Source organism: Neophocaena asiaeorientalis, unplaced genomic scaffold (assembly GCF_003031525.2).
Source record: "Neophocaena asiaeorientalis asiaeorientalis breed wild unplaced genomic scaffold, Neophocaena_asiaeorientalis_V1.1 scaffold4, whole genome shotgun sequence".
In the NCBI taxonomy this organism is placed as follows: Eukaryota; Metazoa; Chordata; class Mammalia; order Artiodactyla; family Phocoenidae; genus Neophocaena; species Neophocaena asiaeorientalis.
In genome coordinates, this window is record NW_020173682.1 from 1,634,856 (window position 1) to 1,660,243 (window position 25,388).

The 25,388-nt window shown below is 44.7% G+C and overlaps 1 protein-coding gene across 2 annotated transcripts in view; it reads right to left on the reverse strand.

Annotated features, from left to right (window-relative positions):
* Positions 1-3,210: 3,210 nt before the first annotated feature.
* CUBN (cubilin) overlaps positions 3,211-25,388 on the reverse strand; it is a 269,991-nt gene continuing 247,813 nt past the window's right edge. For both annotated transcript variants that reach the window (XM_024750090.1, XM_024750089.1), the window contains exons 62-68: positions 15,856-16,018; positions 15,286-15,491; positions 13,768-13,915; positions 12,692-12,873; positions 9,202-9,367; positions 7,277-7,512; positions 3,211-3,731 (exon numbers count right to left, since the gene is read on the reverse strand). In XM_024750090.1, coding sequence (XP_024605858.1) covers positions 3,624-3,731; positions 7,277-7,512; positions 9,202-9,367; positions 12,692-12,873; positions 13,768-13,915; positions 15,286-15,491; positions 15,856-16,018 — 1,209 coding nt within the window. In that variant the 3' untranslated portion in view covers positions 3,211-3,623. The remainder of the gene's footprint in view (positions 3,732-7,276; positions 7,513-9,201; positions 9,368-12,691; positions 12,874-13,767; positions 13,916-15,285; positions 15,492-15,855; positions 16,019-25,388) is intronic.

Sequence of the window (25,388 nt, forward strand, 5' to 3'; positions counted from 1 at the left end):
TGCAGTCACTTCTGGTTTTCCAGAAATTTGTTTTCACTCCCTTATAATCTTTCATTCTCTTCACTTTTAGCCATACAATTCTTAATGAAATGTGTCCCTAAGTTCCAGATTTTTATAACCTGGAAACAGGACCAGCTTCCTGGATATGCAAACTGTACGCAGTGACACAAAGCTCCAGTCTTAGATGGGCCCCACGGTTAGTTTATTGTTCTGCTATCACCAGCTTGAAATGGTTAATAATTTTTGAACCAGGGGCCCTGCAAATTATGTAGCCATTCCTGCAAGGAAAAGTCAATATTCATCAGAGCTAAAATCCCCTCTGCAGCGTCATGGCCAAGTGCACATGCTTACACACAGCACGTGCTTCAGTACCTCTCTCTGGCAGAACATGTACTATCCCCGCCTTTGAGCCCAGAGGGGGCCAAGCAAAGACAGAGTATGGAAAATGCCTGGTCCCCATGAGGCACTAAAGCCGAATCCTGCGTCTGTACCCTGACACCGAATTAATTCTCGGAGACAGAGTTTCGGGTGAAGTAGAAAAGAATAGCTTTAATACTGCGCCAGGCAAAGGGGGTTGCAGCGGGCTGCTGCCCTCAAAACTGTGTGTCCAACCTGGAGCGGATATGGAGGAGTTTTATAGTAATGGTTCAAACAGGGTGTGGTCAGCTCGTGGGCATTCTTCTGATTGGTTGGTGGGGAGGTAAGTGGGAGTCGGCATCATCAACCTGGTTCCAACCGGTCTGGGATCTCCGTGCTTGCGGGCAGCACACAGTTAACTTCTCCCACCTGGAGGGGGTTTCAGTATCTGCCGAACAGCCCAGAGATATTGTGATGTGCATCCCTTGGGGGGAGGGGAGGGGGAGACCAGGACCCTGCCCCAAGGCTGCACTATTGTTTCTTTTGACTCTTCCTCCCTTCCCTAATTAGCAACTGTTTGAACCTGCCCATCGGAGCTCAGGGAAGGTCTTGGAGGCTGAATGAAGCCTATTTCCTGTGATCAAGAAATGGGGGCCACAGGAAGGCCTTCAAGCCCAGGAGCCTCATAGGGTCCTGCTGTGTATCAGCACTCCAGACTACGACAACAGTGGGTAAATTCACGTAAATTATTGCATAAACCATTCATTTTAAAAATGCCTTTGTCTCCAATAAACTACTTATGAAGAAACATTTAAAGTTACCAAGTTAAAACGTGAAAAGCAGGGAGTTCCCTGGCGGCCTAGTGGTTAGGATTCCAGGCTTTCACTGTTGTGGCCGGCGTTCAATCCCTGGTTGGGGAGTATCCTGCTGACCAAGTGGCATGGCCAAAAAAACCAGAAATTTTAAAAAAAATTTGAAAAGCAAATTTCTCATTAAATATCCAAAAATTATCATTTTTCTTCCAATAACTTCCCCATTAAATTGATAGCCATAGAGTGACTTGAGGGCTCAATAAATTAAACGTCTTCTTCCATTAACGGTATTTTTGACTCTGTCTAATCTTCAAGTTTTTACTAAAATAACAAGAATTGCATTAGCCTTTTTTCTAGGTCATATAACAGTGACAGTCTTTTTTAATAATGTCACTAGATCTACGGAGATAGTTGGGCTGTCATATTACTAAGTTCACAATCCCTCTGGCAGGAAGGGAGGCACTCTCTTTGGCGGTTGCTGAGGTTAAAATCACATTCTGTCACTCAAGTTTTACAAGCTTTTCTGCGCCTCATTTTCCTCAACTGTAACATGGAGGTGGCGGCTCTGAGTATCCCACTTCCACGAGTGATGCCTGGCAGAGAGCAAATGTTATATAGATGTTAGTTCTCCTTTCTCTTAATAAAATTAACCATGTTACTACTCCCTAGGGGAGTGTGGGGTGGATTTTTAACAAATTCCTATTAATTAAATGGAGTTGAAATTTAATAGGAAATTAGGACAAGTAGAACCCAGAACCCGGGCATCTCCTAGACCCAAACTGTCATTGGCCCCATGCACCCCCTGGGGCGTTCTTCACAAATGTCTGAAGTGCCGGGAGATTCCTGGCCTGTGGTGGCCTCTGGCTGAGTTATCCCAGGCAGTTCCCTGAAGGTCAGATGAGAGCAGCTCTGGCCAGCAATGGCTAACTTAACCATAGCTGGTGCTGGCCAGGCTGTGCTCTGTTCTTCCTGCCGAGGCCCAGTTCTTCAGGCAGACAGAAGAGGAGAGGGGTAGAAAGAACACGTGGTGAGTGGAAGCCCAGCTCCCCGACTCCCGGGCTCTGTTGGCTTCCAGGTGAGACCTCCCCTCACCCCCACCTCGAGTCCATTCATTTTATAACATGGCTTTTCAGATTCTACTTACGGCCTACAGAATGTGAGAAAATATTCTTATTTTCCGTTTTCAGGTTTTAGTGTAAAAATGACATACTAATGTTGACTGTGCTGTCTTCATCTTGGTAGATACACTTTCCAGATATTCTCATGGGCCTCCTAGGAATCATGTCTCTCTGAAAAGGACTCTTGAAGACACTGTTACTCTAATGATGCAACCACAGGTCAAATCATCTCTTACGGGTTGACAGCTGCATGTGTTACTCTTGCTTTCAGATAAAACAACTATTTCATAGGTTATTGTTCAACTTTCTCCATATTCTGTAACTTTGTGATTCATTTTTAGATAAAAGAGCTAGGTCTTATATCTACTCCTATCAAACTTCATCTTGAGGGCTTTAGTCCATTGTTCCAGCTTTGTCAAGACCCTTGGGTTTGATGGTCTCTTCATTGCGTTCACTGTTCTTTCCAATAGAGTGTCCTCCATAAAGCTGATGCATCCATCCATGGTAGAGCGAAGGTGAGAATATCTCATTTATGTGGCTTGTAGTCTGTGCAGAGATCGTTTCCCTGGCATTTGAGTAGTACAGGAAGATGCAGTTACACATTCGATAGCGTCTTTCATTCAGTGGGCCCCATGTTCTTAGTAAGATTTAACTTTGCATATTTAACCTAACGTCTCTTGGTTAAAGGCAGCAGAAAACATGGTCAAAGCATTGCTTAACTATGTATAACTTCGCATCTCGTGTTGTTAAACTGCGAACAGACAACAGTGGTACGTAGGGAAACTGCAGCACAGAGAGTTAAGGAAGTTAACTAGAAAGGCTAAAATTCAAACGCAGGCAGCTTGGCTCCGGAGTTCCTATAGTGAAGAACTCATATACTTTTTTAAAATGGAAATATTCAACTCGAAATTTTACACATACCCCATAGTGAAAGACAAATTTTAATGAGTTTAAAAAAATAATGCAGCATCACTGTTCACATTTCAGTACGTTTATCATCCCCAATTTGACATTCACAGTGAAAACGGTGCTTCTATTTTATTAGCTTTTGAAAATGTACAGCACGTATGCCATAATCATTTCCACCCCTTTAAAGGATTCTAGAAAATTTCAGCTCAAAATATTAGATTAAAGAAGCTACATTCTACGTGCAAAAAATGTATACAAATATTGATTCCACATGTGCTTTGATGAAAAACAAAGAAGTTCGGATTATTCTCAGTGGCACAGGCAGGGGGGACAGGTATCAGGATGGTAGAATCCCGGCCAGCGTGAGGTCTGAGGGTCCAGCCCCTGCAGAAAAACCAAAGTGCTGAGCAGACCCGGCCTCCTGCGGTTAGCTGGCCCAGGTTAACCGGATTGCTGACGGTCGGGCTGTATACTCCGCATGAAATGTTATGAAGACACGATGTGACGAGGCCACAAAGGGAGCTATGTCAGTGTCCTAAAATTGAAAAAAAGAAAAAAGAAAAAGAGAGAGAGAGAAGTAACAAATTATATATTTCACGGATTTGAAGGTTTCTCCAGAAGGTCAGGTGTAGTAAAGAAGTATGACATAAAGGAGCCTTCTAGAGTTGACAGTAAACCTGCATACATTTCTACAAGTAACCTTGCTAAGAATTGATGTAGAGACTTTACAAAAGAATGTTGCTGGGTCTGGTGGAGGTGACGAGGAGAAATGGGGGGCGACTAAGTGGGCACAGGGTTTCCTCCTGGGCTAACGAGAAGGTTCTAAAGCCAACTGTGGTGACGGCAGCTACCCAGCTCCGGGAACTGACTAAATACTCTTGAATCTTACCCTTTAAGTAGATGATTTCTATGGTATGTGAATTAGGCCTCAATAAAACCATCACTAAAAATTCAATTTCCAATTCAAGTTCTTACTGAAATTTTCGTTTTTCTGAAGGGACACACAACTTATATCTGCAACTAAAACAAGCATATGAGTAAAATATACTACTTTCCCCCCTTAACATCTGTACTTTCCTTTTGGGGTTGATTTTCATATCTTTGGGGGGAACAGGGTGTGTGGGGGGGGCAGAAGCGGTGGGAGGTAGATGGGTCTCTGTTTTCTCTCATTTCTAAATCATTCATTTAATATTGATGGAGAGATTTCCATGCTGTGGGTATTATTATTAGCACTAGGAATATAAAAAACAAACCAAACACGCCAACAGCCCTGTTCTCACGAATCTTACATCCTAACGGGAGGAGGCAAAGCAGGAAGCAAATAAGTCAGTAACACGCACAGTAGGTTGGATTGTCCTGGAGACAGAGCACGTCACACAGGGTCAAGGTTGCAGTCTGGGGACATGCTCCTCTGTTCTGCTCGGGTCCCCTGCCTTGGTCCTACCCAAGAGTCCTCAAAAAACAGACTTATTTCCAAGACAGCAAATTATTCACATGAGTGCAGCAGAGGGATTTTTTTCCTAAGAGAGATGTCAAGGGGTACACAATATCGTACGTCCCTGTGCACATGCACTCTTTCCTTCCATTTCAACCCGCTCCCAAATTTCTACTTGGTATTCTATGCTGACAATCCAGTACGAGCAGATAACAGAAGTTTTAAACTCCCGTTTGATTCTCCTAATTTTCCTGCCATTCCTTCATGTTTCTAGATGTTCGGATTCTGTAACTGAGAGCAATGCCCGTGAACAATGACAATTATCATAAAAGAAAACATCTTCAAATCACCGTATGATTCGACATCTAAGGAGTAGCTCCCACCATCATTCTGTAAATAAACTGACTTCACTGGACTGGAAATGCTAAAGAAGTCAGTGGTATCTTTAAAAAGTAAAACAACTGTACTCGGAACTATGTCTACATTTATAAAATAAAAGTTAAAACTGAAAAAATATTGTAAACACCAATAGTTAAGAAAAACTGACATATCTAGTTATAGACTTGAATTTATGTGACATTGGTTTCAAAGGCAGTAAGTTCTCTCAGTGCCTCAGTTTCTCTTATCTGCAAAGTCCAGGGTATCAAATGGGGTTGTATGTTTGAAAGTCACTGAAAACCAAAAAAAAAAAAAAAAAACAGGTCATACAGATATAAAGTAATGGTATTGTGAAAATGTCTCTTCTTGAAATTGTTACAAATTTCAACTAAATGTCTAAGACTTAATCAGCTTCTAAATCTGGCATGTGATGCATTTACTGGGGTCTCTTTTCTGTGGGCCCCTGTGAACAACTGCAAGACAGTATCTGCGGATCAGGTGATGCAACTTCCTCCCCCCAAAATTAGCTCTGTGTATAAGGACAGAGCTACCAGAGAGTCTGTTGAAGGGTTGTCTATAAACCAGAGGAGCTTCATTCAATAAATTAGGCTGCACCCAGAACACAAAACAACCCAATGATTAAGTACGATATACCAGTTTGTTTAATGGTATGGTAAGATGTTAATGATGTATCAGTCAGTGGACAAAAACACACCACAAAACAATATAAAGTACCTGTGCATAGGCAAACATATTCAAAAGAAAGTGTTTAGAAGAATATATGGGAGGATTCTCAGGGTTTTAGAAAAATGTGTCTATTTTTTGATATTTCTGAAAATAACATTTATCAATTTTACGAACTGTAAGTTATACCCTAAAAACTCCCTCGACTTCCAGCAGATGTAATTCTCTGTCAGTTTGATTAGAAAGCACAAATGAGTAAGAGCAAAATGGTAAGAAACAGGTAACTTCTCATCAGTAGTCACATTTCCCTTACATGAAAGCTCTGTAAACATCTACTTGCACATAAAAATGGGAGGGCACTGAGGGCAGATGTAAGCAGTACTGAGTCAACATCAGAATTCTAACTTGATGCTTAGGGAAGATCTATTACATCGAGATTTACAAAAACAAACTTAGTCCCCAGGCTAATTGTTAATATCCCTGTGCATTTCTTCAAAGAATTCCTACAATTTTCAGCAAAAAGTGAACGAAACGGAGCCGGGCATCCAAAGTTTCTATACAGTCAGCCCTCCATAAGGGTAGGTTCCACATCGCGGATTCAGCCAACCACAGAATCCAGCAGATACACAACCCACGAATACGGAACCGGCAGATATGGAGGACTGACTGAATTCACCGCACTAGGCCAGGTTTTGGTTTTTTTAATTTACTTATTTTTATTTTTGCCTGCGTTGGGTCTTCGTTGCTGCGCGTGGGCTTTCTCTAGCTGCGGGGAGCGGGGACTACTCTTCATCGCTGTGCGTGGGCTTCTCACTGTGGTGGCTTCTCTTGCTGCGGAGCATGGACTCTAGGCGTGCAGGCTTCAGTAGTTGTGGCACGTGGGCTCAGTATTTGTGGCTTGCGGGCTCAAGAGCGCAGCCTCAGCAGTTGTGGCGCACGGGCTTTGTTGCTCTGCGGCATGTGGGATCTTCCCGGACCAGGGCTCGAACCCGGGTCCCCTGCACTGGCAGGCGGATTCTTAACCACTGCGCCACCAGGGAAGTCCCTAGGCCAGTTTTCATAAGAGAGTGGAGCATCGAGGATTTGGTATCCGTGGGGCGGTCAACAGAACCAATCCCCTGCAGACGCGGAGGGAACACTAGTTCTATTCATGCAGAAATAACATGGATAGTCAAACCTGGGCGGTGCGTTGAAATCACATACGGAGCTTTCAAAAAACAGCATGCCACAGATACTCCCCCAGGAACTTTGATTCTGTAGGTTGAGTGGGGACTGGAAGGCTGTGATGCTAAACGACTGCATAGGTGATTCTGATGCACAAGTTTGGTTAACTAGTCAAGTTTGGTTAACTAGTCAAGTTTGGTTAACTAGTCAAGTTTGGTTAACTATTACTATTAATTTAACTCAATGCCCACTAGGTGGCACTCGTGCTCCCAAAATAAAAAGGAAAGTCAGAAACCTGAATTTGAAGAAGTACCGTGTACTCTCTAACTGCGTGAGTCTGCCTTTAAAGGTGACTTTTTAAGCTCCTTTCATTATTTAAAAATAACAATTGGGAGTTTTTAAAAGTTTGTTTTACTCACTGCGCCGCAATACGGTCCAGACGATGGAGAGTTAGCATCCGGGCCGTCGTAGAGCAGGAGATAGTTCTGGACGCATTCTCCGGGATCGTCAATGCTGATAAAGTAGAAGCTGACGGTGACGGGCCTTCCCGCAGGAGCAATGATGGTCCATTCGCAGTGAGTGTTGTTTGGGTAAGTGCCGGGATAGCCAGGGCTGGTGACCGCGCCGCTGTCTCCGTAAAGAGTCCCGCCGCAGTCTGCAAGGAAACAGGTGCGCGAAGCTTCAGTCAACCAAGTAGAAGCAATCAGCGCGCTTTAGCGCACTTAAGGCAAAGAGACAGTTGTTCTCTCAAGGTGCTAAGGCCCTCTGCAAGAAAAACGGGGGCAGGAACCCTTTTCCTGTCCCTCCTGCGGGCTGTACCCCCAGCCCCTCACTACCTGCCCCGCTCCCACCTCCACCAAATATCCCTCCCTGCCTCTCACGGCTTAGGAAGGGCTTCCTCCAGATCTTTGCTTTGAAAATAGTGGGTTGAGAGCACAACGGGAAAACCAGGACTTGGGAAAGTAACTGCAGGAGAGAGTGAGGTAGATCTCGGGTGCTTTTGATGGTGTGGCGCTCCCCAGAGGCAGTGAGCGAGGTGATGAGGATATGGGTGAAGTAAAATTCAAAGGGAAATTCCGAGGAAGAACCAAAGAAAGAGGTGTGTTATTTAAGGTTCTGGCAGTAATGATTCTCAAAGTGACTTTACCAGGCTGATAACTGACAGTTCCAAGACTGATATGCTTAACAAGCCGAAGCCCTTTAAGCATTGGTGCTAATTTGTTCGATGCGTTCATTTGCACAGGAAAGCTATCGTTATTTAGACCAGACAGCCATGGGCATCCCGATATCCTACGCAGAGGAAGAAACTGCATAGCATAACTGAGAAGCACTGGGGTGGGTCTCTGACCACTGGAGGTTTAGTCCTGCCTCTGCCACGATCTAGCCGTGCGTTTTAGGCAACGCATCAGTTTGGTGTTTTATCTCCTTGTCTGTAAAATTAGGGCATAGAGATCATCAGTACCAAGAAATCGTTATCTACAATTGTCTTAATAGAATCCTCTTCTAGTCCTCTAGTACATTTAAAATGAGTCCTGGGCTTCCCTGGTGGCACAGTGGTTGAGAGTCCGCCTGCCGATGCAGGGGACACGGGTTCGTGCCCCGGTCCGGGGAGATCCCACATGCCGCGGAGCGGCTGGGCCCATGAGCCATGGCCACTGAGCCTGCGCGTCCGTGACGGGAGAGGCCACAACAGTGAGAGGCCCGCCTACCGCAAAAAAAAATAAAATAAAATAAAATAAATGAGTCCTTTTTATCATTCTTATTTTGAAAGTTTTTAGATATTTGGGGGGACATTTCATAAAGATATCCCTTCTCTGTTGAGTTAAGTGCATTGACATGACAAATTTCCTTGACTTATTGGTAAACAGCCAACCAAAAATGCAGGAAGGTGCTTACTACTCTGTAAAAGCCATTAACCTCCAGGACTGCCAAGAAATGAAACGCGGCCTCCAAGGAACACAGCTGTTTATACGTACGCAAGTATGTGTTCATAACTTGGCTTTCTGGCAAACTTAAAAAAAAAATCCTCAGAGGACTACTTTGATGATCAAACCAAAAGTTAAAAATAATGACAAAATCAGAATTTATAAAGGAACTTAAAAATCTTTGTACCTTATTTGTGCTTTATATGTAAATATATATCCTTTAATATAGAGAAATAATGAATAAAAGTAGCATTTTTTAAATCGCTATACTTTCAGTGTTAAAAAAAATCTCTATTTTTAATGGAAAATAATCAAGTACACTGATTGGGGAAAAGGTCACTTTAACTGTCTTCTTCTATTAGACGCTGTACGTTTTTCTCAGCTGCATTACCTTCCCTTACAAAGCGCCAGGGTCTTACCAGAGGGTGATGAGGTCCAGATAATTTCATATCCACGGCCGGAAGTTGCACTGTCACTCTTAAATCGTAGGTATAGTTCACGACTTCGGGAGAAAATGGGATTCGGCAACAGAGTCCCACAGAACGTGCCCAGCAATGGCGAAGTGCTCTCGCTTCCATTTCTTACCTTTAAAAACGAGTCATTAATGATTACACTTAGACCTATCGTACCTTCTTCTCTGATTTATCATCACTATACGTTAAGACGTGAGACAACTGGAATGACTACTTTTTTGGGGAAAACTTTGTCTTTTTATGTACTCAATGGAGGGTTAATACACACAGAAGTCACCTTCACTTGCAAAGGAGAGAAACCAATTTGTAGATCAAAAACCATTTACAGTTGGATTCAGAAATATCTGTTAATCTCCAGTAACTAAAACACGACAGCATGTTTCTATAACCAGCCAGTTGACTGGTGTATAACAAATTGGTTGTATCTTTCTTCTTGGGGAGACACTTTGAAGAAGGTAGTTAAAGTGAATTTTAAAAAGATGGGTCGGGGGAGAAAAATATTATCTGCTTTGTTTCCAGTCAACGCCGTTCTACTTTCTTCATCGTACTGCACTTATGTTTTCATCTCCCGTTGAAAATTGCTTGGCTATAAAGGGGCCATGAAAAAACAACGTCCGAAGTATGACAAAGTTCAAAACGAAAGGAATTTCTACATGGGAAAAGGACATAATTCAAAGAGTCTTTAAAATTTCTGACTCTTGGATTTACTTTAAAAACGCTTTGTGAAGCTGAATAGATTTTTTTTTAATTCACTGCATGGAGTAGGCACGTGCGAACACGGGAAGCGTGTTGGCGTGTGAATGCCGGTGAGCGCACTGTGGATTCAGCCACGGTTTGTCCTCAAGCCCGGCTCCTGCTGCACATTCCCGAACAGCCCCACTCGGAGGAGGACTCTTGTACAGACACGTGATCCAGCAGTGTAGGGTTGGAACCGGCTCCGCATGGATGGAGGCTGACTCTATGTCGGTACGTATATTTAAGATCTTGGAAGTCCCTCCAGTCCCTTTTTAATCCCATAGTTTAACATGTGGTTACTTGCCGGTTGTCTTAAGTCACCCAGTGTCTTCAGAGGTGTGGTGGGTCGTCTTGTTGGGTTGTGCTGATCTGGAGAGAGCCCTTTTCTTTTCGGCCGTGCCCCGCAGCTTGTGGGATCTTAGTTCCCTCATCGGGGATCAAACCCAGGCCCTGGCAGTGAAGGTGCAGAGTCCTAACCATTGGACCGCCGGGGAATTCCCTGGAGAGTTTCCTTTTAGGTCTATGGAGTAGCCAGTGGGAGAGGAAAATGCCTTTCTGGTGCTTTTGGGGTTATTCTGCTAAGTGTTTACACAAAGCAGCCTTGCCATGGATGGAACAGCCAGTTAGCTGTCAGCAGACAGAGAGGGCTGCCGTAGTCAAGAATGCCCACCTGCCCCACTACAGTCTTGGCTTTGGGTCTTTTTCCTCTGGTCCTCTTTAGAAAGCTGATGCTCTGAGAGGAGAAGCGAGATACTAATTCCCACTGATGTGCTAATGGCTTGTCCTTTTCCTTTCTCTCTGCACAGGAGGAATGGGACAAGGAGAGGAGAGGGCATCTCTGGGACTTCAGGTGACTCTGGAAGGGGAAGTGAAGGCAAATGCAAATTCCAAATGGGGCCCAGAGCTTGGTGTTCACGTGGTATAATACGGTCAGAGTCCTCAGTGAGAAATTTCCGTTCCCATCGCCGTGTACATGAATGGAACGCTGAGGCTGCAATAAGCCGTGCCGGAATCTTCCCGCCGAAAACCAGACACAGCAGTGCTTTACAGGCCTGAGTCGCAGCTTCCTGTCTTTGCTTATCGCACAGGAAGTTCCAGAGCCGTTTCTATGAGATAAGGAGGGGCAGCAGGGTGTAGGAGGGCAGTTGTCAGGGAGTCCGCCTGCCGATGCAGGGGACACGGGTTCGTGCCCCGGTCCGGGAAGATCCCACATGCTATAGCATGTTTCTATAACCAGCTAGTTGACTGGTGTATAACAAACTAGTTGTATCTTTCTTCTTGGCACCTCAGTTTATTTCCTAGGAGTGAATACATTTCCAACAGAGTCTGCAAAGGACGCTGGAGGGAGCTGGAGGGTTTTTATGGCAAAATATGGGCAGTGAGTTCCAGACACAGGATTAACTCCAGTCGATAAGGGTCAACTCAGGCTTGAGGCGAACCACGAGTAGCTGCGCTGTGACTATGGGCTGTCAGGATGATTCTCCCTGCTTCCGTAGCCCACCCCTCCCCTCGTGTCTGCTTTACGCTCCACGTCACTGTTCGGACTCCATGGTGGGTGAGGTGCGTAGGTGTGGGTCTAATGACCTGGCTGACACAAACACTCCTGTCTCTCCCTCGTTTCCTCTGTTACATCTGTGTCCTCCCCAGTCTCCTACTGTGGCTGATGTCCCCCATGAAAAGGCATGAGCTTCCTGAGTACTTACTGCACTAGAGGTTGCAAATAGTCATTAACAAAGGACTTCGATGAATTTTACAGGGGGAGCTTTCCAGGATAACAAAACTCTGTAACAGGCATAAAGGAGAAAACAAGCTGTTTGGAAACCTTACGGGAAGATTCGCATGTACACGAAACAAAGCCGACTTCGGGTGTCTTGGGCTAAGGTTTCGATGTGAATTCAGTTCAGAGGGATTCAGCATCTTTGTACATACGAGCCTGACAGGGCACCTCAGTTTATTTCCTAGGAGTGAATACATTTCCAACAGAGTCTGCAAAGGACGCTGGAGGGAGCTGGAGGGTTTTTATGGCAAAATATGGGCAGTGAGTTCCAGACACAGGAGGGTTCTCTCTCGGTGGGGTGGGGGACAGGCAAACAGCAAAGGTGCTTCTTCATCCAGATGGGGAGGAAGGAACAGACCACTCTACCTTCCTCTGCCCAACACGCATCAAGGAAAGACTCTCCTTAGAGAACACTGAAGATGCTCCAGACTTACTGTGGCCAGCAGGGAAATCACCCAAACTATTCAGTCTCGCGTAGTTTCATTTTTACCTCGACACCAGGCACCCTTAAAGTCAGAGTTCTCATCTGTGTCCAAAACTAGCACTTTGCACTTGGACCTCCCTCACTTCCGGTCTCAACTCACACGTTAGCTCCTTTAAGAAAACTTCTCTGTTCCCAGACTAATTAGGTGCCCCTAACCGTGCTGGCTCTGATAGTCAACAGGATGAACAACTTCCTGTCTGTCTTTCCCACGGAAGTGTGAGCCTCCAGGGGACCCTGAATATGTCTTGTTCCCTCCTGGATTTCTGGTGTCTGGACCTAGGAGATGGTTGGCAATTGCCTAAGCATTTAGGCAATGAAAGGATAATGAATAATTTAATGAAATGAGGAAGGGATATGAGTAGCAGAGAAAAACGAGAAAAATCTTAAGGGATCCATTATCTTCTAAATAATTATTTACATGATATTCAAATGTATGTTACCTCCAAGAAATCACATGTGCAGTCACTTGAGTCCTCGATGTCAAAGGAGTGAAAGAAGAGAGAGATGGTGTGGTTATGAGGGGCTGTGAGCACAACTGTGCAGTCCACGTTACTGCTGTAGCCGCCCGGCCAGCCGGGACTCCTCAGGTTGCCAAATGCCTTCTTATATTCTCGGTTGCAATCTTAGAGGAAAGACAACAGTCCTCATTAACGTACACCGCACAGTATTTAGTGCTCCTTCAACTTGACAGGAATAATTCAAAGAGCTTATTAAATGGGAACAAACTTCAGAAAGGAAGCTAACCTCGCCCCTTCATTTACCTTTGAGATTACTGAGATCCCAAGACTTAAAGCGAACGACACACTGAGCAAATGCAGTGCGGTGTCTTCACACAAAACACCCCCGTGTGAGATGGTAAATGAGTAAATGTGCGCCCTCTCCTGTGAGGACAAACATTCTAGCATTCTCCATGCTTTTATGATGACATTTAGACTCTTCGGGCATAAAGGCTCTTGAAGAAGATTTTTCTTCAAATCCTTTGATGAATTATTTGTTCTGATAGAACTGGCAACTTACCGTTCTTGACCATGGTTGGTAAAAAATACCCAGAGCGTTTTCATTTGTTTGTTTTAATCAAAGGCAGCTTTGGTTTTAATCAGGCTTGAAATGAACATTACATAAAGTGTTCTCTGGAAATAAACTTCTCAGTGACAGAATCAAGTAATTCTTTCAAGGTTCCTTGGTTTTTCCAAAGTAATTTTCTAAGATATAGTGATTCTTCTACATGGTTAAGTGAATAATTAATACAATAACTGGTATATTTTTTAATTAATGACATGAACTTTGAAGGATATGCTGCCATTCTCGATATTTTAATTAATATTTTATTCGCTTTACCTCTTCAGAAGTCAACTTTAGTAATTTGCTATATTGGGCCTGGCTTCTAGTAAAGAGTCTTACCTCATTTGGGTGTGGTTTATGTCAACAAACCTTAATTTACTCAAGGGGGTCAATTCTAGCTGTAGTTGTAATAATGGCAGTTTTTCTGAATAAAAGATGAAATCTCAGAGCTCACCTGCAATCTGATAGGTAAAACCCACTCTAGAGTTTATGTTAAAAACTTCCGATTTAAAAGTGACGACTGCGGTGCTCATGGAAGAATAAAATGTGGGTACAGCTGAAGCATTTCTGCCGCAGAACCGAATTCCTGGATTTCCATTACTCTGAAATGAAACGGAAGCCAAATGCCGGTAGATTTAGTATCAAAAGAGAATAGGCCACAGCAGAACTTAAATTGCATACAAAAATATGGCTTAAATATTCAGCCATGGAGACCAGTTACAGAGTTTAATGCACTCTGCAGTAAGACTTCACCTTGGCCTTGGAATCTACAGGTGTCTCGCAGTCTTCGAGGGGTGTGGGTGGGAGGTAGGGAGGCCACATTTCTGCTGAAACCATGGGGTGGACGCCTGCCTACTGAAAATAGGACCTTCCCGGGGCTTCCCTGGTGGCGCAGTGGTTGGGAGTCCGCCTGCCGATGCAGGGGACGCGGGTTCGTGCCCCGGTCCGGGAAGATCCCACATGCCGCGGAGCGGCTGGGCCCGTGAGCCATGGCCGCTGAGCCTGCGCGTCCGGAGCCTGTGCTCCGCAACGGGAGAGGCCACAACAGTGAGAGGCCCACATACCACAAAAAAAAAAAAAAAAAAAAAAAAGACCTTCCGTCTCCCTCCGCTTCCTATCCAAGGCCTGTGCCGTCGCTCAGAGCGCATCCAGGCTGTCGGAGGAGCTCAGTTCTACTGGGGCTTCTCCATTGCTCTGAACTCTGTAAGGCTAACCAGCACCGCTACTGGCCCTGCCTCACCGCCGCTTAGCAAACCTGGAGTGGATGACCTCCTCGATCCGGAGAGAGACAGCCCGGGCGTTCCCAGGAGCCCCCGCTAGGCGTCACCCTCAGTTCAGGAGCCCTCCCTCTGCACACGTTCCCGGAATAATCTGATCGCTCTCGTACCGCGACTACCTACTCACACGATGATGACGCCCTGATCTGCAGGCATTCTGTCGACATTACACTGCTATGGTCAACCGTCTCCTCAACATCTAACCCCATGGGCAATTCAGACTCATCATTTTTTTTTTTAAACCAACAGAGCTTTGCTCTATGTTTTTAACCATGAATATAGTCCCACTAGACTGGTACCAAACGCCTTCTTAACTGTTCCTTTCAATTCATTCCACACACAGATCCCACTGACTGCAGAAGTGCTTCTCCATGGAGCACTGCTGTCAGAACACCAGAGAAGTTCATCAGAAATGCAGGTTAATGGGCGTAAGTAGGGGAACTGGTCTCTGAGGGTGGGCCCAGGCGCAGGCACTTTTACCAAGACACCCAGATGTTTCTTAGGCACATGACCTACAGACCAAGTTCAGGTTTCTTAATGCCTATAAATAGAGGGTTTTGTAAATGGCTGAAAACCACATTAGGCTGGAAGTAACTCCGAGATCTTCTTTAGTCATGCCCTCATTACTTCAAGTGTTTTGCAAATACTGGTGAAAAGGTCATACGTGTGACTGTCATTCATCCTATAATTGTTACCTCTGGTGGGTCCTGAAACTCTAAGTAGTTCTGGTCACAGTCTTGTGAGTGCAGCTCAAGTGCCCACACAGTAATCATGACCTGCTGATGTAGAGGAGCTTCAATGACCCAAGTACAGGTGGAAAATGGGACAGCTGGGTCTGATGAATTGGGTGACGAAATACTCTGTGGGGTCCAAGTTGCATTATATGTTCCGCCACAAGGCACTGAGATGGGAAGAAAGACACAACTTAGAAGACATTTTACTTGTAACTCATCACACATATTTAAAATTCTGCTTTCCTTACTCTTCCAGCCCAAAGGAGCTATATTTACATCATTCTATGAAGGATTTACGGTCTATATTCTTGACTAAGAATTGTACCAAATTTGTACCATGGATTAAAACACGGAGTAATTAACGTCGTGTTTAGTAACTGACATTGCACTTAGACAGTCATTAGCATTGAGCATAGTAATTAACATTGAGTTTAGTAATTAACACTGAGTATAGATATAAGCACGGCAGTATTTTTAGTGCATAAATACACATGTCTTTCACACTGTGTAAAAATGTCTCAGTTTACTCACTGTCCACGATGGTATATGTAGCATTAAATCCTTCCCTTTCTAAAGTTAAGTCACTGACAAATTGAACTGTAAGGAAGTTCCCAGAAGAAATAAATGGAGCAGGTACGGTGGAACCACAAAATGTTCCAGCCAAGTTGGCATTTTCACTGTCCCCATCATATAACTGAAAAGAAAAACAGCTCATTAGTTATCCATTATTCACAAAGAAGCTGCACATTGTACACTAAAATGGACATGAAGTTACGACAGGTCATGGTTAAGAATCTTACACTAATGTTCTGTTTTAAAAAAATTTTTATTTATTTATTTGGTTGCACCGGGTCTTAACTGCAGCTCAAGGGCTCCTGAGTTGCGGCTCGCTGGCTTCTTTAGTTGTGGCACGTGTGCTCCTTAGTTGCAGCATGTGAACTCTTAGTTGCGTCATACATGTGGGATCTAGTTCCCTGACCAGGGATTGAACCCAGGCCCCCAGCATTGGGAGCGCGGAGTCTTAACCACTGCACCACTAGGGAAGTCCCTACACTAATGTTCTTAAAGCTAGTTTTAATTTAGGAACAGAATTGCTATTGAATCAATTATACTATAATGATTTTTAGTAAAAACCTGGTATATTGCCTGAAGTTTTTTTTTTCTCATTGGGAAAGTAAAATTCGATTTAAAAAATGATGTGGCATTAGAGCCAGCAAACCCATCGCTACTGTCACCTCCGCCCTCCCTGCCGTGCTGCTCCAAACCATCATGGTCTCTCGCCTGATTCTCACTGCAGCCTCCCCACGGGTCCCCCTGATCTGCTCTTGACCCTCTAGAAGCTGTCTTCAGCACATCAGCCAGAAGCTATAGTTTAAATGTAAGTCAGACCAGGTCACTGCTCTGCCGAGAACCCTCCTCACTCCTTCTCATCCACTCGAAGCCGTTACGACGGCCTTCGAGGCCTGATAGGATCTGCTCCCAGCCCCATTCCCGGCCTTTCCGATCAGACCTCTCACTGCTACTTTTTTTGCTCTGCTCCCTGCGCGATCCCGGCACTCCTGCATCCCGGCTGTTGTGTCTGCAATTCCCTTTGCCTGGAATGCCCTCCTATTTATCCACCTGGTTTCACTCCCCTCTGTTGCTTTAGGCCTTTACTCAGATACCACTAACTCACTGAAACCTTCCCTGAACACCCCTATTTAACATGCAAGCTCTCCCAATATCCCCTTTCTCCTTCCCAGCTTCACTTTTTCTCCAGAGCACGTATTACCTTCTACATCATACGTATGTATATATTCATATATAATTTAATTTACTGTCTTCCCCTCTGAAGAGAATGCAAGTTCCATGAAAGCACAGGCTGCTGTCTGTTCTATTCACTGATAGGTCCCCAGTTTTCAGAAGAGTGGCACACAAAAGGCACTCAATAAATATCTAAGGAATGAAAAAGTGATTCCTCTCTCCCGCTACCCACCCCCCCAAGCCTGCTCTCCCCAAGTCGTCTTTATGTCAGTAAAGGGCTCAAGCCTAACGCCTCAGCCGCCCTGATTCCTCCCTGTGTCTTCCTGACCCCGCATCTACTTTGCTCCACCTTCAACATCTATCCCAAGGGTTCCATGTCCACTGCTCCCACAGTGCTCCTTCACCTGTATTGTTATAACATTTCCTGACAGCTCTGGTTCCACAGAGCATTCTCCACCGAGCTGCCTGAACATTTGCAAGCTTAGAGTAGAATACACTCCTGCTTGGCCTACAATATCCCCATGGATCCCCACCGCATCTGAAGTAAAACTCCACCCTCTTTACCGTGGTCTACAAGGCCCTCTCTGGTCTGGCCTGGGCCGCTCTTGGCCGTCGCCCCCTCCCCACATTCCTGTAACTCCCCCAGGCCCTGACAAGTCTCTCTGAGCTGCCCCTCCTGCCAGGAGCTTTCTGCTCAGCCCTTGGACAGCATCATGGGGTCTCAGCTCAGACACCTCCTCCTCAGAGAGCCCAACCCTATCTAACGGGCACGTCCTCAATATCTTCCTGTTCTTCTTCCCTACGATGATTAAAACGTACCTTATTATTATTTTTTTTTTTTGCGGTACGCGGGCCTCTCACCGCTGTGGCCTCTCCCGCTGTGGAGCACAGGCTCCGGACGCGCAGGCTCAGCGGCCATGGCTCACGGGCCCAGCCGTTCCGCAGCGTGTGGGATCTTCCAGGACCGGGGCGCGAACCCGCGTCCCCTGCATCGGCAGGCGGACTCTCAACCACTGCGCCAGCAGGGAAGCCAAAAAACATACCTTATTTATTGCTTATTTACCTCTTCTGGTCTCTCACCCACCAAGCATGTAATTCCCACGGGCAGAGGACTTTGATTCCACTGTGTGTTGCCAGCACCCAGAGCAATTCCCACAAGAGCCTTCAGCAAATGTCCGTTGAAGTAGCGAGTGCTTGGATTTCTCTCAAACGCATTACTAGAAAACAAAGTGTTGGGACTTCCCTAGTGATGCATTGGCTAAGGATCTGCCTGCCCATGCAGGGGACGCGGGTTCGAGCCCTGGTCCAGGAAGATCCCGCATGCCGCGGAGCAACTAAGCCCGTGCGCCACAACAAGAGAAGCCACTGCAATGAGAAGCCTGCGCACCGCAACGAAGAGTAGCCCCTGCTCGCTGCAGCTAGAGAAAGCCTGCGCACAGCAACGAAGACCCAACGCAGCCAAAAATAAATTAATTAATAAATAAAGACTTGACCTTTAAAAAAAAAAAACTCTAACATCAAATTTTCAAAACAAACAAGTGTTCTCCACCTGAGTAATCTCTACAGCATTTCTAAAACAAGTATCTGTGTGCCTATCCAAATATTGAATTTATAACAGAACAATGGTGTGTTATAAACCTCAGCATAGCCATTACCGCTGACATTATTTTAAAAGGCTGGGAATACATAAAATAGAAATGGTTAAAAACAGTCAAGTCAAAATAAACACAAAACAAATTTACCACTAGATGACACTGTTTCTCCTGCTTAAACGATTTTAGTAAAATTTTAAAGCCAAAAGAAACCGGAGAGTTGAGTGATCTAATCCCCTCATTTTATAGAAGAGCAGATTTGCCAAGTTTTAGGTAATGTACCTTTTCTGGTAAACAAGTTAAAATTTTATAACCATTGCTGCCTCTATAATCACGTTATATTGGCAAGCATTTTTATTCTATGTACTGTGTGCCAGGCCTCCAACCAAGGTTTTGTGTATATAGGGATGCATAAAGCACTTTCCAGACACTAATCTGATTCACAAATAATGAGACAGAGATATTCATAAATTAAATATATGTGTGTGTGAATTATACGTAAAATAGAGAAACGTAAGTGCTACAGGAGAAGAATTCAATGTATCAGGGTAACCCAGATGATCGAGCCAGGACAAACCTCACACGGACATTTGAACTGGTATTTGAAAGTAAGTAGAGACCTTCCAGACCTAGAAGAGAGGAAGGGCATCCCACCCTGATGGACAAGGTATGGAAGCCCACGGAAATAAAAACGGCCTGGCGTGTGTCAACACCTGCCCACACTGTGACCAACCTGGAGATCGGGGTGAGAGAACAGAGGTGGGATTGGGAAAGTTCACTGGGACGAGACTGACGTTTCCCACACTTCGTGCGAAGGACTGTGTATCTTCCCCTACGTGAGTTGTAAGATCCGATTTGGGTTTTAAGTAGGTGACTGGTCAGTACGATGGAAGGAAGTGTCCTACGTGCCCGGCCTCGAGCTGGCGTTTGCATTAGCTCACTCACTGCTACCATAAAATTTCTCCCAATGGAGCTGAAATAGGGCAGCTGATGGAGGCTCCTGGGCCCCTGTGTAACCGAGGCCAGGAATTTCTTCCCCTGCTCTCCCATCCCTGACGCCTCCACCACGACCTCGCGCAGGGTGGCATTATAGAGAATGACAGGAGGAACCCTAAGCAGCGCTGCTGATGCGAAACCCTACGCGCACTAGGAGGTAAATGGTGCCGGGAGCGGCACCGTCACCAGCAGCTGCGCAGTGCCTTCTGGGAGCACACACCAATGCCATGACGGCTTTGGGCCTGGGGCTTGAATTATGCCCTAAGTCTTAAGTCTTGTGAACACAGATAAGTGTTGAGAGGAATTTTGTGTTTGCTCGGCTTGTAAACCTCTTTAACGGTGGCACGTATTAGAATCTAGTTAAGGCCCGGAAGGAATTGCACAAATAATCTAGTGGAAGAGAGCCTCCGACTACACCTTCTGCCAGATCCTCTCCTTTGCTCAGCCATCGATTGGAGCAGCTAAAGAAAGTAGGGAAGGACATTTTGGGATTTTAATTTCTATGAACTTTTAATGCATGAAGGCAATACGCTTTGATATTGGGCTTTAATTTTTTTTAAATTTAACTCCAGGGCTTTCCTGGTGGCACAGTGGTTGAGAATCTGCCTGCCAATGCAGGGGACACGGGTTCGAGCCCTGGTCTGGGAAGATCCCACGTGCCGCGGAGCAACTGCGCCCGTGAGCCACAACTACTGAGCCTGCGCGTCTGGAGCCTATGCTCCGCAACAAGAGAGGCCACGACAGTGAGAGGCCCGCGCACCGCGATCAAGAGTGGCCCCCGCTCGCCGCAACTAGAGAAAGCCCTCGCACAGAAACGAAGACCCAACACAGTCAAAAAATAAATAAATTAGTAATTTGAAAAAAAAATTTAACTCCGTAATTTTAGACATTAGTTTCCTTAGGACTTTATTATTTAACATTTCCCTGGGAATGTGATAACGGGAGAATTTTGATAGTCTTATTTGAAGCATCTCTACATTGCATCTCAGAGTGTCTTCATGAATTCTTTGATTGTACTGTGGGACTTCTCACAGGGTCCACAGGACAACAGGCCTGGGCATAATTTGGGATGAGAATGAGAGTAGAGAGTGATTTTTTAGGTTTGGGGTTGAACTCTGATCCTTTACAGAAACTTTTTGGGAAAATGTTTTATTGGTGCCAGTGATCTCAGGAAGATCCACTAAGGGGCAATGACGAGAATCACCTCTAACTGCAGGAATTTTTATATAACAATAAAAAGTAGTATTATCGTATGAAATCATTAATATTATTAATATGACTATTACGTAATCTCAATGCTCTTTTCCAGTGTCTGGCATATAGTAGGTGCTCAAATTAACATTTATGGAATGAATGAACAGTAGGTACCACCCCATAAGGATAGGGATCTGACGCCTCCATAACTGCTGATGCCTCCCCAGAGATGGACAGCCCTCCACCCACGGCCAATCACAGACTGAACGGTTAAGCCCAGTGGGTTAAGATAGAAGTTTTCCATGGGAACAGTGCCATCCCCTAGGGATTGTTTTGCACAAGTGTGGTGTTTTGGGCTCATCACAATAGTTTGAGGCTATAGCTGGCGTCTAGCACTTAGAAACCACGCTGCGGAATCCCATCAAAATTCAGGACGCGTCTGCAAAGTGAAGATTTATTCTAGGTCCTACATACCTATGAATGTCCCACCAGACATGTGTGTAATGAAACTGTTTAAAATTCTTTATCCCAGGACCTAAGCCCATTCTGTATATAAACACAAAAATATTTTGCACAGTTTTAATATATACCAAATTTCCAAGAAGGCAATTATTACGTAAGTTGAGGGAAGTCTGTAGTTCGTTCTGTTTAGAACCCTTTGATTTGAGTCTTCCACCATTCTGGAAATTCATATTGTGGATGGGCGCTGCTATTGACATTTAAGTTGCAAACAGAGCTACCCCGTAGCACTTTAAATGTATGCCTGTGCATTGCCGCAAGTCCACATATTAGAAGAATCTGACTACTTTATCTAGTGACTTAGCATAGCTGTATCAGAGCATTTACATATTGAAATACACACTATTCTACAGGCTTTCCTTTTATTTCTCCTTTTCATTGTATTTAGCATAGTTATAAATTGAAATTATGTATATGGCAAGGCTATGGCATAGATGACCTTTCACTTCAGATGGTCAAAGAATCATTAGAAAATTCTGGCTATTCCAAGGGGCACTGATTGCATTAAGAAGCTGGGCAGTGCTAGGAAGGAGGCGCCTCCTTTCTGCCAGTTGTTGTTTTTTATTTTTGTTTTTCGCTTTGTTTTTTTGGCCACACTGCACGGCTTGCAGGATCTTAGTTCCCTGACCAAGGATTGAACCCAGGCCCTCAGCAGTGAGAGCACTGAGTCCTAACCACTAGACCACCAGGGAATTTCCCTACTGCAGTTATCTTAACAGCTTTCCAAGTCAACCCTTTCAAAAACAATAATGATACAATTACAAATGAATAATGGACTTGGCATGTTTTCACCTGTATATCTACCTACAGAATTAAATTAACTTTTCTAAAAAAGTGATTTGATTATAATCTCTAAGAAACAGTCTCAAATGAGTCAACTGTCCCATTTATCACAGAGAATCTCTTTAATAAAGGTACCTCCCGGCCTCACATTCCAAGAACTGCTCGGTGATCTGCCAGTTTAGTATAAGCTGGAGAAGTTGCCAACTGAGGGAAACTGCTTTCCCAAAAAGGAAAACAAAAGCAGATTTGAACAGAATTTCTTTTTTAAAAAAGGACATTTTATATTGAAGCTAGAGGATAACTCCTTGTTTTCAATATTGCTATGTCTATCCTAAATAGCTTGAGGACTTTTAGAAAATTAATGGTTCTTTTATTTATTTTTGTAATGTTTTTTGGCCACCCGACGCGGCTTGTGGGATTTTAGTTAGTTCCCCCATCAGGGATCAAACCCCGGCCCTCAGCAGTGAGAGCGTAGAGCCTGAACCACCGCACTGCCAGGGAACTCCCAATAGCTCTTTTGATTATATTATCAAATCACACATAGAAATGAATCTTGCAAATAAATCCAATCAGCCCTCCCCCTGGCAGGACCATATTCTAAACATCCCACATGAATTTGTATTTATAATAATGTATATCTAAATTATTCATCATATTTTTTAAAAAGGAGATTCTATAGCCCTCATACCCATCTGGAATTACCCAAAGGGGGTAAAAAAGAAAGACATTTATGGTTACGCTGGGTTTGAGTCCATATTACCTGCCTCAAAAGCCTGTTACTCTTCTGTAGAATCAGGGTAGTGCTCAAATAGTCTTGAACCTCACCTCACTGCTGCTCTGGCCCCTTTGGTCTCATTTCAGACAAGAAGAATTCAACCCGAACGGACATTCCTTGTTATCTGCAGTCTTTCGTGATCTCCCTCTGATCTGGCTTCTGTGCCAACACTTTATTTAAATGGTTGTCATCCTATCTAATGAGTTTTTTCTTTATCTTCACCCTTCTTGGCTTCTAATTTACAATTTAATAGCACTGACCGTGAATCCTTGCACGGTCAGTGCAAGGAGACCTTTCTCCCTCGCCTTCCGTGGTAACTGCATTATTCCTGGTTTGTCCATGTCTTCCATGACGCGTCTGTTTCTCCTCCTGCCTCTGCTTTGTCCTCTCTGGCTGCCTCACGCTGTACCTTTCCTGGAGTTGAGTGGGAGCCAGGCCTTCTAGCGCCATGCAGCCTCTCTCAAAGACAGCATCTCTCTCCTGATGTACGAAATGCTCTTTTGGGGCTTCCCTGGTGGCTCAGTGGTTGAGAGTCCGCCTGCCGATGCAGGGGACACGGGTTCGTGCCCCGGTCTGGGAGGATCCCACATGCTGTGGAGCGGCCGGGCCCGTGGGCCATGGCCGCTGAGCCTGCGCGTCCGGAGCCTGTGCTCCGCAACGGGAGAGGCCACAACAGTGAGAGGCCCGCGTACCGCAAAAAAAAAAAGAAGAAATAAGAAATGCTCTTTTGCTGCCTCCTGTCTGGGCTGCTGTCTTCTTGCTGGGGCTCCGCCCATTCTCTGCCCCCAGGGAAATTTCACTTGTCTGCTCTGCTGTCACCCAGACTGAACCAATACTTACAAACCCATGGCCTCCTCCTAAGAGTACCAACATTCTCAGGCCCAGACCAGGGATGGAACCCACGCCCCCTGCAGTGGAAGGGTGAAATCCTAACCACTGGACCGCCCGCCAGGGAAGTCCCAGTACTGACATTCTTTTGATCTTCCCACCTTGGTTCTTTTCACAGTGAAAACGTAAGGCAGTCTATATGTAATGAAGTGCTCAAACGTGTATTTTGTCTATGACTTTTCCCTCTTTTACTTTTAAAACCAATTTCTGTAAAATTTAAGATAATTTTTGAACTTAAAAGTTTCTCTCACACCAAGGTTGTCATCTGCACCGTCTCTGTACCCTTCTTACCTAACGGTAACTTCTTCTGAGGTCTTAACTCCAGAGTCTCCCCTGACCATCCACCCAGAATGCTGATTCCAGAGTCATCTTTCTTACATACTGCTCTCAACTTACCACTCATTGGAAAACCCGCGATCTTACATACTGCTCTCAACTTACCACTCATTGGAAAACCCGCAATTTCCAGCTGCCTAAAATCTAAATGCCATTAGCCTGACTTTCAAGATCCTGTGCAATCTGTATACTTCTCCACTTAGCCAGTCTTATTTCTTGTTCCGCTTTAACAATATCTGCTCTGATAAAGCCAGCCTCTTCACTCTTTCCACTTCAATGCCTTTTTTGTCTGTTCGCCTTGCTTAGAATGCCCTCCCTCCCAACTTGAGTAAGTGTCCCCTCATTCTATGAAGTCTTTCTTGTTCACAGCATATGCTCATGAATCATCCTCCCTTTTAAACTTGCACATGGCTTCAAGCCTGTGCCCAAGGCACTTGCATATTGACTCTCCTGAACTACCTAGTGTTGATTTGCATGTGTCATCCCTTAATTCTGCAATCAAATTTAAGCTCCTTGTGAGCGGAAATACTGCTTCACTTGATGGTTTCCCCCAGGAGTGTAGTAGTCTACATTGATTGATGCTACGTAGCACTTTTAATCTGAGTGCATATAGCCTGAGAGATACAATGATTTAATATTAAAGAGTCATTTAAAAATGGAAACTTTTCTTGATTTACTTCTAATGGGACTTCAGAACTAAGATATTTTCCACATCTAAAAGTCATATAAGTAAATATACAAACTTTGAAAATAAAGTAAGGAGTGATGATTTGCATACAGACACTGTCATTTATTTTAGACTTTGCCAAAGATCCTTTGAGTATCTCTTTCCACACAACCTATCTTCCCATAGATCATCTCTTGACGAGGCTTGGAGGAACAGTAAATCTTAAAGCTAATGTTAGAAGCTGCACAAACATTTTGAGTCTTTTGTATTAAAGATTATTTTGATGTCAAGATAGAGCATCTGCAATACTATACATTATATCACTGAAGAAAAGGTCATTTTAAATATTATCAGCGGGGCTTCCCTGGTGGTGCAGTGGTTGAGAGTCCGCCTGCCAATGCAGGGGACACGGGTTCGTGCCCCGGTCCGGGCAGATCCCACATGCCACCAAGCGGCTGGGCCCGTGAGCCATGGCCACTGAGCCTGTGCGTCTGCAGCCTGTGGTCTGCAACGGGAGAGGCCACAACAGTGAGAGGCCCATGTACCGCAAAAAAAAAAAAAAAAAAAAAAA